The sequence below is a fragment of the Cervus canadensis genome, chromosome 13, assembly GCF_019320065.1.
Source record: "Cervus canadensis isolate Bull #8, Minnesota chromosome 13, ASM1932006v1, whole genome shotgun sequence".
In the NCBI taxonomy this organism is placed as follows: Eukaryota; Metazoa; Chordata; class Mammalia; order Artiodactyla; family Cervidae; genus Cervus; species Cervus canadensis.
In genome coordinates this window covers 25,082,998-25,097,479 of record NC_057398.1, presented here as the reverse complement: position 1 = coordinate 25,097,479, position 14,482 = coordinate 25,082,998, and the positions used below count along the sequence as shown (strand labels likewise).

Sequence of the window (14,482 nt, the reverse complement as noted above, 5' to 3'; positions counted from 1 at the left end):
TTTGAGTAAGATAGGTGTTAGCTCTTCTCTAAATTTTTGTAGGAATTCAGCTGTGAAAGCCCATTTTTTTCTGTCCGGGCTTTTGTTATGCTGGAAAGATTTTTGATTACCACGTTTCCGATTTCCTGCTGTGATGGGTCTGTTAAAGATCTTCTATTTCTTCCTGGTTCAGTTTTTGAAAGTTATACTTTCTAAGAATTTGTCCATTTCATCCAAGTTGTCCATTTTATTGGCATAGAGCTGCTGGTAGTAGTCTCTTATGATCCTTTGTATTTCAGTGTTGTCTGTTGTGATCTCTCCATTTTCATTTCTAATTTTGTTAATTTGGTTTTTCTCTCTTTGTTTCTTAATGAGTCTTGCTATGGTTTGTCAATTTTGTTTATTTTTTCAAAAGAAACAGCTTTTAGCTTTGTTGATTTTTGCTTAATCAGGTCTCGCTTTATTTCTATTGCATTTATTTTCCTGCCTTAACTTTTTAAGATTTCTTTCCTTCTGCTAACCTGGGGTTCTTCATTCTTCCTTCTCTAATTTGCTTTAGGTGTAGAGTTAGGTTATTTATTTGGTTTTTTTCTTGTTTTCTTGATGTAAGCCTGTAATGCTATGAACCTTCCCCTTAGCACTGCTTTTACAGTGTCCCATAGGTTTTGGGTTGTTGTGTTTTCATTTTCATTCATTTCTATACATATTTTTATTTCTTTTTTGATTTCTTCTATGATTTGTTGGTTATTCAGAAGCATGTTATTTAGCCTCCATGTGTTTGGATTTTTAACAATTTTTTTTCCTGTAATCCTGAGGATCTAACTCCTCTACCTGCACGTCTGTCTGGTCAGAGAAAGAGTGATCATGGAAACAGATGATTCAATTTTCTTTGAATTTTCACAAAGACCAGATTTATGGCCAGGATGTGATCTATGCCTGGAGAAGGTTCCGTGTTGCACTTGAGAAAAAGGTGAAGTTGATTGTTTTGGGGTGAAGTGTCCTATAGATATCAATTAGGTCTAGCTGGTCCATTGTGTCATTTAAGGTTTGTGTTTCCTTGTTAATTTTCTGTTTGGTTGATCTATCCATAGTTGTGAGTGGGGTATTAAAGTCTCCCACTATTATTGTGTTACTATTAATTTCCTCTTTCATACTTGTTAGTGTTTGCCGCACATATTGCGGTGCTCGTATGTTGGGTGCATATATATTTATAATTGTTATATCTTCTTCTTTGATTGATCCTTTGATCATTATGTAGTGTCCTTCTTTGTCTCTTTTCACATCCTTTATTTGAAAGTCTATTTTATCTGATATGAGTATTGCGACTCCTGCTTTCTTTTGGTCTCCGTTTGCATGAAATATTTTTTTCCAGCCCTTCACTTTTAGTCTGTATGTGTCTCTTTTTTTGAGGTGGGTCTCCTGTCAGACAGCTATAATGGGGGTTTGTTTTGTATCCATTCAGCCAATCTTTGTCTTTTGGTTGGGGCATTCAACCCATTTACATTAGGGTAATTATTGATAGGTGTGGTCCCGTTGCCATTTACTTTGTTGTTTTGGGTTCACGTTTATACAACCTTTCTGCATTTCCTGTCTAGAGAAGATCCTTTAGCATTTGTTGAAGAGCTGGTTTGGTGGTGCTGAATTCTCTCAGCTTTTGCTTGTCTATAAAGCTTTTGAATTCTCCCTCATATCTAAATGAGATCCTTGCTGGATACAGTAATCTAGGTTGTAGGTTATTCTCTTTCATACTTTCAGGACGTCCTGCCATTCCCTTCTGGCCTGGCAGGTTCTATTGACTTAGATCACGCTGTTTATCCTTATGGGAATCCCTTTGTGTGTTATTTGTTGTTTTTTCCCTTGCTGCTTTTAATATTTGTTCTTTGTGTTTGATCTTTGTTAGTTTGATTAATATGTGTCTTGGGGTGTTTCGCCTTGGGTTTATCCTGTTTGGGACTCTCTGGGCTTCTTGGATTTGGGTGGCTATTTCCTTCCCCATTTTAGGGAAGTTTTCAGCTATTATCTCCTCGAGTATTTTCTCATGGCCTTTCTTTTTGTCTTCTTCTTCTGGAACTCCTATGATTCGAATGTTGGGGTGTTTCACAGTGTCCCAGAGGTCCCTGAGGTTGTTCCTCATTTCTTTTGATCCTTTTTTCTTTTTTCCTCTCTGCTTCATTTATTTCCACCATTTTATCTTCTACCTCACTTATCCTATCTTCTGCCTCCGTTATTCTACTCTTGGTTCCCTCCAAAGTGTTTTTGATCTCATTCATTGCATTGTTCATTTTTAATTGACTCTTTTTTATTTCTTCTAGGTCTTTATTAAACATTTCTTGTATCTTTTCAATCTTTGTCTCCAGGCTATTTATCTGTAACTCCATTTTGTTTTCAAGATTTTGGATCATTTTTATTATCATTATTCTAAATTCTTTTTCAGGTAGATTCCCTATCTCCTCCTCTTTTTTTTTTTTTTGTGGGCATTTTTCATGTTCCTTTACCTGTTGGGTATTTCTTTGCCTTTTCATCTTGTTTAGATTGCTGTGTCTGGAGTGGACTTTCTGTATTCTGGAGGTCTGTGGTTCCTTTTTATTGTGGAGGATTTACCCAGTGGGTGGGGTTAGACAATTGGCTTGTCAAGGTTTCCCTGTTAGGGAAGCTTGCGTCAGTGTACTGGTGCGTGGAACTTGATTTCTTCTTTTTGGAGAGCAATGGAGTGCCCAGTAACGAGTTTTGAGATGGGTCTATGTGTTAGGTGTGACCTTGGGCAGCCTGTATGTTGACATTCGGGGCTATGTTCCTGTGTTGCTGGAGAATTTGTGTGGTATGTCTTGCTCTAAAACTTACTGGCTCTTGGGTGGTGGTTGGTTTCAGTGTAGGTATGGAGGCTTTTGGACGGTCACTTATTGCTTGAAGTTCCATGTAGTCAGGAGTTTTCTGGTGTTCTCAGGTTTTGGGCTTAAGTCTCCTGCCTCTGGATTTTAGTTTTATTCTTCCTGTAGTCTCAGGACTTCTCCAACTATACAGCACTGATAATAAAACTTCTAGGTTAATGGCAAAAAGATTCTCCCCTGTTAGGGACACCCAGAGAGGTTCACAGAGTTACATGAACAGGAGAAAAGGGAGGAGGGAGATAGAGATGAGCAGGAGGAGAAAAAGGGGAACTCAAGAGGAGAGAGACAGATCTACGCAGCTGTCTGTTCCCAGAGTGTTCTCCGTATCTCAGACACCTACAAGGATTCACAGAATTGGATTGGGAAGAGAAGGGGAAAGGAGGAAATAGAGGGGTTCTGAGGTAGAAAACAGGGAGTCAAGATTGGGAGAGAATAATCTTCGGTTTAAAGATAGGGCTTCTCTTTTTTTTTTTTTTTGGTAAGGTTATAGTGTAGTGAAAATGAAAATGAAGAGTAGTAGAGGAGTACTAGAGGACTTTAAAAGAAATAAGAGAAAAAGAAAAATAGAAAATAAAAGAGAAAACGGAAAGGAAAAAAAAGAAGAAAAAAGAAGAAAAAGAAAAAAAAGAAAAAAAACAAAACAAAAGAAAGAAAGAAAGAAAAAAATTTTTTTCCCCTAATTAAAAAAATCGTAAAAATCTATGAAAATGAAAGTTAAGGAGTAATGGGGGAGTAATAGGGAATTTTAAAGGAAAATAAAAGAGAAAAAATAAAAAAGAAAAAAAAAATTTTTTTTTTCCTTACTTAGAAAAAAAAAAATTAAAAATATATCTAGGAGTTTCTCTGGAGCTGTTGCGGTCAGTGTGGGTTCGGCTCAGTTTCAGATAGCTCCTCGTTCCAGCTTACACTTCTCGATATCTACAGGGCCCTTCCGGTGAAGTCGGTGTTTTCTACAGGGATTTTAATCTGTTGCACCAGTCCCTTCTGAAGCGGTTCTCTTTGTTTATTTGGCTTCTGTTTGCCGGTCTCTTCAGAGCCTCATTTCCGCCCTGACACAGGCGGGCGGAGGTGGACTCTTATTCAGGTAGCTAGTTCCGTTGGGCTGCTGGGAGGGGCTGACGCTGCGGGGAGGGGCTGGCCCTGCGGGGGCGGGCTGGCGCTGCCGGGAGGGGCTGACGCTGCTTTCTCCGTCTGCGCTGCTCAGGCTCCCGGCTGTTCTATATGGAGGGCGCCCCGCGCTGCGCTAGGTTCCAGCCCTCGGGTGTTACACAAAAGCGCGGAAGGAAAAGCTGCGCCTGCTCTCTGTGCCTTCCCCGTCAGAGCGGTCCAGGCAGCGAGGGGCTTGATGGGCGCACTATCCCCAGGTGTGGCGCACTCACTCCCTTCCGCGGACCCAGTCTCAGTTTCCGCTGGCGCCAGTCGGGTGCGCGCGCCTTCCGCCCTCTGCGTCCCCAGCCCCAGTCCCCGCCCGCGCCGGTCGGCTGCCTGCGCCCTGTGTCTCGCCGCGACCTTCCCCTCCCCCCTGCCTCCTGCCTCCGGCGGGGCTGGGCCGGTCCGCAGCCTGCGAGCTCTTCTCGGGACTTTCTCCGTCCCTTTGTTCTGCGAACGGCCGGCAGTGTGTTCCGGCCGGTTAATTTTCTCTCTCTTTTGGTCTCCCACAGTTCAAGTTGGCACCTCACAGAAGCTCCCTCCGATTGTCCTCAGGGCACTCAGGCCCGGACCCTAGCCCAAGCAAGGCCGCCTAAGACTCCCTTCCCGGGACGGGTCTCCGTCCTTAGCTCTTTTGTCTCACTTTTTATCTTTTATATTTTGTCCTACCTCCTTTCGAAGACAATGGTCTGCTTTTCTGGGCGCCTGATGACCTCAGCTAGCGATCAGAAGTTGTTTTGTGAAGTTTGCTCTGCATTCAGTTATTCTTTTGATGAATTTGTAGGAGAGAAAGTGGTCTCCCCGTCCTACTCCTCCGCCATCTTGGCTCCTCCCCCAATGTGCCTTTTTTAATCAGTAACTGGAGATAGCTGAGGCATAAATTGAACACAGAATATATCATGGAGGATAGCAGTTGGTCTTCCATGAGTGTTTCTTTATTTATTTTATAATTAATTTTTACTGGAGATTAGCTTTACAATGTTACATTAGTTCCTTGCTTTACAAAAAAAAAAATCAGTCATATCAATACATTTATCCACTCTCGTTTTAGATTTCCTTCCTGTTTAGGTCACCGGTAGGATCTCCTTATTCCTGACAATTTCTTCACAACAGTATCCCCAGGGATAACTGAACTACATTTGGGTGTATCCACACAGGTTCATAACAGATTCTAGAAGAACATGTCCCTGAAAGTCCAATCCCCTCCCAGAGTCTACATTTCCCCTTGCAATTCTGCACCATCCCCCACCACTATCACCTTTCCTTCTCCCATTCATGTTGTGCATATGCCTGAAAACATTCTAGATTTCAGTTTCCAAGTGCACAGAAGAAAGCTTTTGATAGAGGCAAATCCCTAGGCAGTATAGCTGTATATAATGGGCTCCATGTGATGGCATACATCCTCACCACAGCGAGGACAGGGGCTGAGGCTAATCCAGATGATCCTGGGACATCCCAAGTCTCTCAGAATCTCCAACAGCTGAGCCCGAAGCTGGGCAAGTCTCGCTTCCAGGAGAACACCCCGAGGTCTGTAAGTCTCCTGAGGGGCAGGATAACACTCTTGCCTTAAACAGGGCAGCACAGCGGTGTGTCGCAGCAGCTTCTCCATGGCGGCCGTGGACAGGAGGTTCCCACACAGGCTGAAGGACCTGAGCCGGGAGCAGTGGCTCAGGGCAGGCAGGAAGGCCTCCAGCTGGGAGTCCATGATCCCACACACATCGAAGTCCAGTTCCTGGATGGTGGCTGCGTTTTTCTCCAGCAGAACTTGGAGGAGCTCAGGCCTAAAGTCAGTCATGGTGACACCACTCAGATCCAGGCTCTTTAGCTGACTGATGTCTGGGCTCTGGGACAGGTGAGTCAAGTCTGATTCTGTAAACCAGCACTTGGTTCTTGACAGGCTGTCCAAGGGGGACTTCAGGCACCTAGGGAGAAACCAAATAATTAGTTCTTGGAAACTGGGTCCCAGATTGCGTACTCAGTTCAGTCACTCAGTCATGTCTGACTCTTTGTAACCTCATGGACTGCAGCAAGCCAGCCTTTCCTGTCCATCACCAACTCCCAGAGCTTGCTCAAACTCATGTCCATCGAGTTGATGATGCTATCCAGACATCTCATCCTCTGTCGTCCCCTTCTACTCCTGCCCTCAATTTTTGCCAGCATCAGGGTCTTTTCCAATGAGTCAGTTCTTCGTATCAGGTGGCCACAGTATCGGAGTTTCAGCCTCAGAATTAGTCCTTCCAGTGAATATTCAGGACTAATTTCCTTTAGGATGGACTGGTTGGACTTCCTTGCAGTCCAAGGGACTCTCAAGAGTCTTCTCCAACACCACAGTTCAAAAGTATCAGTGCTTCAGCGCTCAGCTTTCCTTGTGGTCCACCTCTCACATCCATACATGACCACTGGAAGAACCATAGCTTTGACCAGACAGACCTTTGTCAGCAAAGTAATGTCTCTGCTTTTTAATATGCTGTCTATGTTAGTTATAGCTTTTCTTCCAAGGAGCAAGCATCTTTTAATTTCACGGCCGCAGTCTCCAACTGCAGTGATTTTGGCACCCCCCAAAAAATAAAGTCTGTTACTGTTTCCCTTGCTTCCTCCTTCTATTTGCCATGAAGTGATGGGATTGGATGCCATGATCTTCATTTTTTGAATGTTGAGTTTTAAGCCAGTTTTTTCACTCTCCTCTTTCACTTTCATCAGTAGGCTCTTTAGTTCCTCTTTGTTTTCTGCCATAAGGGTGGTGTCATCTGCATATCTGAGGTTATTGATATTTCTTCCTGCAATTTTATTCCAGTTTGTGCTTCATCCAGCCCAGCATTTCATATGATATACACTGCATATAAACTAAATAAGCAGGGTGACAATATACAGCCTAGCATACTCCTTTCCCAATTTGAAACAAGTCCTCATTCCATGTCTGGTTCTAACTATTGCTTCTTGACCTGCATACAGATTTCTCAGGAGGCAGGTCAGGTGGTCGGGTGTTTCCATCTCTTGAAGAATTTTCCACAGTCTGTTGTGATCCACACAGTCAAAGACTTTGGCATAGTCAATAAAGCAGAAGCAGATGTTTTTCTGGAACTCTCCTGCTTTTTCTATGATCCAGTAGATGTTGGCAATTTGATCTCTGGTTCCTCTGCCTTTTCTAAATCCAGCTTGAACATCTGGAAGTTCACGGGTCATGTACTGTTGAAGCCTGACTTGGAGAATCTTAAGCATTACTTTGCTAGCATGTGAGTACAATTGTATGGTAGTTTGAATATTCTTTGGCATTGCCTTTTTTGGGATTGGAATGAAAACTGACCTTTTCCAGTCTGTGGCCGCTGTGAGTTTTCCAAATTTGCTGGCATATTGACTGCAGCACTTTCACAGCATCATCTTTTAGAATTTGAAATAGCTCAGCTAGAATTCCATCACCTCCACTAGCTTTGTTCATAGTGATGTTTCCAAAGGCCCCTTTGACTTCTTACTCCAGGATGTCTGGCTCTAGGTGAGTGATCACACCATCATGGTTATCTGGGTCATTAAGATCTTTTTTGGTATAGTTCCTCTATGTATTCTTGACACATCTTCTTAATGTCTTCTGATTCTGTTAGGTTCATACCATTTCTGTCCTTTATTTCACCCATCTTTGAATGAAATTTCCCCTTGGTATCTCTAATTTTCTTGAAGAGATCTCTAGTCTTTCCCATTCTATTATTTTCCTCTATTTCTTTGCTTTGATCACCTAGGAAAGCTTTCTTATCTCTCCTTGCTATACTTTGGAACTCTGCATTCAAATGGGTATGTCTTCTCTTTTCTCCTTTATCTTTAGCCTCTCTTCTTTTCTCAGCTATTTGTAAGACCTCCTCAGACAACCATTTTTCCTTTTTGAATTTCTTTTTCTTGGGGATGGTCTTGATCACTACCTCCTATACAATGTCACAAACCTCTGTCCATAGTTCTTCAGGCACTCTGTCTATCAAATATAATCCCTTGAATCTATTTGTCACTTCCACTGTAAAATTGTATGGGATTTGATTTAGGTCATATGTGGATGGTCTAGTGGTTTTCCCTACTTTCTTCAATTTAAGTCTTTTATTTGTCCATAAGGAGTTCATGATCTTGATAGCTTACAGTGAATGATGTTGGATTCATGATCTCCAAAGAAGAAAATTTAGCTTTGGAACCAGGGACCAGGCTTGATCACTCAAGAACTTTTGTGTAGCAGAGTTTTATTAAAGTAAGAAAAGGGACAGAGAAAGCTTCTGACACAGACATCAGAGGGGGGATGGAAAGTGCCCCCTAGCTAGTCTTATCAGGTCATATTTTTTTTCAGGCCCACTCCCACAACATACATCTTCAAGTAACAAGATTAGAATGAACAATAGAAAGATCTTACCAGACACACTCCCATAATACACATTTTAAGATGACAGGATTAGTCAGAAGGTTCTTATTAAGGAAAAACATGTCCTCAAGCAAGATACATTGTTACATTGACTAAGAAAAAGCAATGTAGAAAAGAACATTTGTCCTTTTCTCCTTGAGAGCCCCAGACCCCTTTCTCCTCCTCCTCCTCCTCCTCCTCCTCCTTCACGGGAACCGGACTTCTTATTCAACCAACCTAAGAATTGACTCTCTCAATCTGAGCTACAGTCAGCTCCAGGTCTTGTTTTTGCTGACTGTATAGAGCTTCTCCTTCTTCGACTGCAAAGAATATAATCAATCTGATTTTGGTATTGACCATCTGGTGATGTCCATGTGTAGAATATTCTCTTGTGTTGTTGGAAGAGGGTGTTTGCTATGACCAGTGTGTTCTCTTGGCAAAACTCCGTTAGCCTTTGCCCTGCTTCATTTTGTACTCCAAGGCCAAAGTTGCCTGCTACTCCAAGTACTTCTTTACTTCCTCATACTTTTGCATTCCAGTCACCTATGATGAAACCGACTTTTTTTTTTTTTTTTTTTTTTTTTGGTGTTAGTTTTATAATTCTTCATAGAACTGTTCAACTTCAGCTTCTTCAGCATTAGTGGTTGGGGCATAGACTTAGATTACTGTGATACTGAATGGTTTTCCTTGGAAACAAACAGAGATCATTGGGTAATTTTTGAGATTGCTCCCAAGTGTTGCCTTTCAGACTCTTGTTGACTATGAGGGCTGTTCCATTTCCTCTAAGGGATTCTTACCCACAGTAGTAGATATAATGATCATCTGAATTAAATTCGCCCATTCCAGTCCATTTTAGTTCATTGATTCCTAAAATGTCAGTGCTCACTCTTATCATCTCCTGTTTGACCACTTCCAATTTACTTTGATTCATGAACCTAACATTCCAGGTTTCTATGCAATATTGTTCTTTACAGCATCAGACTTTTACTTCCATCACCAGTCACATCCACAACCGGGTGTTGTTTTCACTTTGGTTTGTCTCTTCATTCTTTTTTGGAGTTACTTTTCCACTCTTCTCCAGTAGCATATTGGGCACCTACCCAGCTGGGGAGTCCATCCTTCAGTGTCATACCTTTTTACATTTCCATACTGTTCATGGGATTCTCAAGGCAAGAATACTTAAGTGGTTTGCCATTCCCTTTTCCAGTGGACCACATTTTGTCAGAACTCTCTACTATGACCCGTCCATCTTGGGTGGCCCTACACAGCAAGGCTCATAGTTTCATTGAGTTAGACAAGGTTGTGGTCCCTGTGATCAGTTTGGTTAGTTTTCTGTGATTGTGGTTTTCATTCTATCTGCCCTCTGAAGGATAAGGATAAGAGGCTTATGGAAGCGTCCTTATGGGAGAGACTGACTTGTTCTGATGGGTGGGGCCATGCTCTGTAAATGTTTAATCCAATTTTCGGTTGATGGGCAGGGCTGTGTTCCCTCCCTGTTATTTGGCCTAAGGAAGTAGGAGTAGGGGTAATAATGGTAATGGCAACCTCCTTCAAAAGGACTTGTGCACTGCACTGTTGAATTCAGTACCCCTAACCCTGAAGGAGGCCACTGTCGACACACACCTCCATCAGAGACTCCTGGACACTCACAGGCAAGCCTGGATCAGTCTCTTGTGGGGGCACTGTTCCTTTCTCCTGGCTCCTGGTGCACACAAGGTTTTGTTTGTGCTCTCCAAGGGTCTGTGGAAGTTCTGTAATCAAATCCCTCTGGCCTCCAAAGTCAAATTCCCTGGGGGTTCTCAGTCTTTTTGCAGGTTCCCCACACTGGGAAATCTGTGGCTCTATGGTGGGACTAATGGCAACCTCCTCCAAGGGGGCTTATGCCACACACTGTGTGACCCAGGTCTGCTGCAGCCAGAGCCCCTGTCCCCATGGCAGGCCACTGCTGACCTGTGCCTCCACAGGAGACACTCAAACACTCAAAGGCAGGTCTGACTCAGCTTCTGTGGGGTCTCTGGGTCCTAGTGCACACAAGGTTTTGTTTGAGCCCTCCAAGCACCTCTGGCAGGTATAGGATTTGATTCTAAATGGGACTTCATCCCTCCTACAGTCTTGTTGGGACTTCTTGTTGGAGTTGCATACTGGCGGTAGACGAATGGTTTCTACAGGAATGATATTATTCTGACCATCTATTCAGGGTCAATACACTGATCTTCCAGTCTCATTCTAGGGCGAGTCCTGTCACTTTTGCTGTGGAACTGAATCACTTCACAGAATCTAGAAGGCACTCTCTCCTCATCTATCAAGCAGAGTACAACATACTCCACTTCACTGTGAGGATGAATGAAGATCAGGAATACACAAGAATATGTTATAAGGAGAGCCAGAGAGAGTCTCCATCAAGTGTGGACATCACCGAACATTAGTGTTTGGAGATGAGATTTAAAATGATATCATCTAAGACTTACTTCACTCCAAGTTTGGCTCCAGATGCCTGCGTCTTGGGCAGGTGAGGGTCTAGGGAGACATGCATAAGGAACCAACTTATACAAGATCCCACAACATGATATGTGTTGCCATCTATAGGGGCTCTAGATGGAGGAGAGAGGGGATGACAGCAGATGAGATGGTTGGATGGCATCACTGACTCAATGGACATGAGCTTGAGCAAGCTCTGGGAAATGGTAAAGGATAGGGAAGCCTGTGTGGTGCAGTTCATGGGGTCCATAAGAGTCAGACCTGACTGAGCAACTGAACAACAATAACTAGAGGGGCTCACTTAGACCCCGCATCATCTACCAACTTTCTGTCACTTTCTATTATCCTTTTCTTTCAGCTGTGTGAACATCATTTCCAGAACCAGATTTCTCCCATATATTAATTAACTTATCTGGAGCACAAAACAAACTTTTACAAACAGGGAATTTAGAACAAGCTCACTGTGGGCACAAACCTTGGGAGCATAGAGCTTCCCTTCAGGAATGCTCTGATCTGATGTAGTTTCCCCACTTCAATGTCCTTCTTACTTACATATTTTTATCATTTCAACATCAGTCAGTTCAGTCACTCAGTCGTGTCCAACTCTCTGTGACCCCATGAATCGCAGCACACCAGGCCTCCCTGTCCATCACCAACTCCTGGAGTTCACTCAAACTCATGTCCATCGAGTCGGTGATGCCATCCAGCCATCTCATCCTCTGTCATCCCCTTCTCCTCCTGCCCCCAATCCCTCCCAGCATCAGGGTCTTTTCCAATGAGTCAACTCTTCGCATCAGGTGGCCAGAGTATTGGAGTTTCAGCTTCAGCATCAGTCCTTCCAATGAACACCCAGGACTAATCTCCTTCAGGATGGACCAGTTGGATCTCCTTGCAGTCCAAGGGACTCTCAAGAGTCTTCTCCAACACCACAGTTCAAAAGCATCAAATTTTTCGGCACTCAGCTTTCTTCACAGTCCAACTCTCACATCCATACATGACCACTGGAAAAACCATAGCCTTGACCAGACAGACCTTTGTTGGCAAAGTAATGTCTCTGCTTTTTAATATGCTATCTAGGTTGGTCATAACTTTCCTTCCAAGGAGTAAGCGTCTTTTAATTTCATGGCTGCAGTAACCATCTGCAGTGATTTGGAGCCCAAAAAAGTAAAGTCTGACACTGCTTCCACTGTTTCCCCATCTATTTGCCATGAAGGATGGGACCAGATGCCATGATCTTAATTTTCTGAATGTTGAGCTTTAAGCCAATTTTTTTACTTCCTCTTTCACTTTGATCAAGAGGCTTTTTATTTCCTCTTCACTTTCTGCCATAAGGGTCATCTGCATATCTGAGGTTATTGATTTTTCTCCTGGCAATCTTGATTCCAGCTTGTGCTTCTTCCAGCCCAGCGTTTCTCATGATGTAATCTGCATATAAGTTAAATAAGCAGGGTGACAATATAGACAACTCCAAAGAAGGAGGAAATAAATCCTGGGATCCAAACATCCCAGTCAATAATCTGTACCTCCCCAGCAGGGTGTCTCAGAAGAGCCACTAAACCAGTTTAACCCTTTACCTTGATTTCTGTGATTGTGGCACACCACATTTTAGGAGACAGCAATAAAGGAGACAGTGCTCTTGACATTCTAGCTTTGTGTTCAATGTAACCCAATCAGTGGTGCACACTCACCTGAGCATCTGGTCTAGGCAGCCTTCAGGGAAGGAGGGAGAGGCCAGATGGAGATCCTGGAAGTGGCTCAGCTTTAAGAACTGAGAGGTAATTTGCACAATGTGATGCTGCTCCTGCTTCTTGAAGGCAGACATGTGGATGTGAAAGAGATGGAGTCTCTGCAAGTTACTCATCTCACCCAGGAAAGGAGCAAATGTGGAAGGTGGACAGATTCCAGGTGCAACTCACTTGCACCTCCTGGATATAGTCCAGCTGCACCATGCTCAGGACTTTCATAATATTGTCCATTGGCATTGAAACAATCTTCAGCTTCTTACACCACAGGTGGATGGAAGATTTTCTCTGCTCCACCCACCTGAGGATGCAGGTGAGGAAGTTGTCCAGGGTCCTTCTCTTCAGGCAAAGTTCTATAAAAACATTCATTGGAGCCAAGTGCTGCTTTGTTGTTGACCTGAGCTCAGCCACTAGTGCCATTCATGAGCTTGAGCACCCGTAACTGCTGGCTCCAGACCACAGGCTCGTAAAGTTCTGGCCAGTATTACGTAAATCTACCACCCACATTTTGCATTTCCTAGAGGAAAAAGGAGATTGATGCAGATGCGTTAAAATCCACACAGAGTTAAAAAACAGCCTCACGGCTTGACAACACACTGCCCACCTGTGCTATAACCTAATATTCCTGACATCATCTGCTGCCTTGCCTTCTTCCCTCTCTGCCTCACTTTCCCTCATCTCCCTTTCCCCTCTTCTCCTTTCTGATTCTCTACTTCTAGTAACTCTAAGCATGACTGAGAGGAGATGGAGAATATTCTCTCAGGTTCCCTTTCACTAAAGGCACTCTTATGCTTCCAGAAGTTATTTCTCTTAGTGAGCCAAGACCTGTAAGCCTCTTCATTCACTTCATACTCCTTGGCATTCCTTTTACAAGTATCTCCTTAATCTTTCCCAGCAAAGTTAACTTAGGGAACTGAGAATGAAAGCTCTGTTACACATGAATTCCTGGCTCCAAAGTTTGGGCCCAAATGTTAGTTTAAATCTTCAGATCCCTCTGGCCCATCGTTTTCCATCCACATTCCCTCACCCCAGCTGCTTCCTCTGGGACACCCAAGATTTTACCAGGTTACCTGAGTCAGACTCACCTGGAGGGAACCTTCTGGGCAAGCAGGAAATCAAGTGCTTCCAGCACTGCTTGTAGGGGCCCCACATGAGGCAGGTCAATGAGACCCCACCAGAGGCAGGCGAACAAAGGGCCAGGCTTGCACCATAGCCTTCAGGGTCTCCCTGTTTCTGCCAGAAAAGGCAGCCATAAATAGTGGTGGATAGAGCTCCATGGACAGATACTCCAAAGAGGAGATGGCCAAGGCCTCATCTCTCCACAGGCTCACTGCTGCCAAGATCACATGTCTGGGTGGGTTGTGAACACTCATCCTGACTTTTCCTTTGAAAATGCAAGGGAACAAGGCATCCTTCTCAGGACAGTCATAATCATAAGAGTAGTCTCTTTCCCCACCCTTCAGAGAAATCAAATCAGGGCCAAAGTCATTGCTCTGGCAACGAACCAGAATGGAAGAAACTCTGTGTGTCTGCATTCCAGTCTGGGTTTGGTGGGCACAGAGGCACAGCTGTGCCCCTTCTGCCACTAGAGCAAGAATCTCACAAGTACCAAGAAGGAAGAAAGGCAAGCAGTGGCTCATCCCTTCCCATCCACTGCTTTGCTTAATGCATTTCCCTCTTGCACATTTGTACCAAAAGTCTGAACCAACTCCCTTTTTTTTAGGGTGAAAACATTTAAACTATCATTAGGGTCCAAACTATGGAGACAGGAATTCATGTGTAACAGATCTTCCATCCTCAGTTCCCTAAGTTAACTTTGCTGGGAAGGATTAAGGAGACACTTGTAAAAGGAATGCCAGTGTGCATGGAGTGAAAGC

The 14,482-nt window shown here is 43.6% G+C and overlaps 1 protein-coding gene across 1 annotated transcript; it reads right to left on the bottom strand.

Annotated features, from left to right (window-relative positions):
* Positions 1 to 5,370: 5,370 nt before the first annotated feature.
* LOC122451707 (PRAME family member 12-like) lies at positions 5,371 to 13,978 on the bottom strand. Its single transcript, XM_043484625.1, has 5 exons — positions 13,776 to 13,978; positions 13,042 to 13,122; positions 12,780 to 12,906; positions 12,552 to 12,670; positions 5,371 to 5,938 (listed from the first exon to the last, which is right to left on the bottom strand). The coding sequence occupies exons 1-5, from the start codon at positions 13,976 to 13,978 to the stop codon at positions 5,371 to 5,373; spliced, it is 1,098 nt and encodes a 365-aa protein (XP_043340560.1).
* Between the last annotated feature and the right edge of the window lie 504 nt (positions 13,979 to 14,482).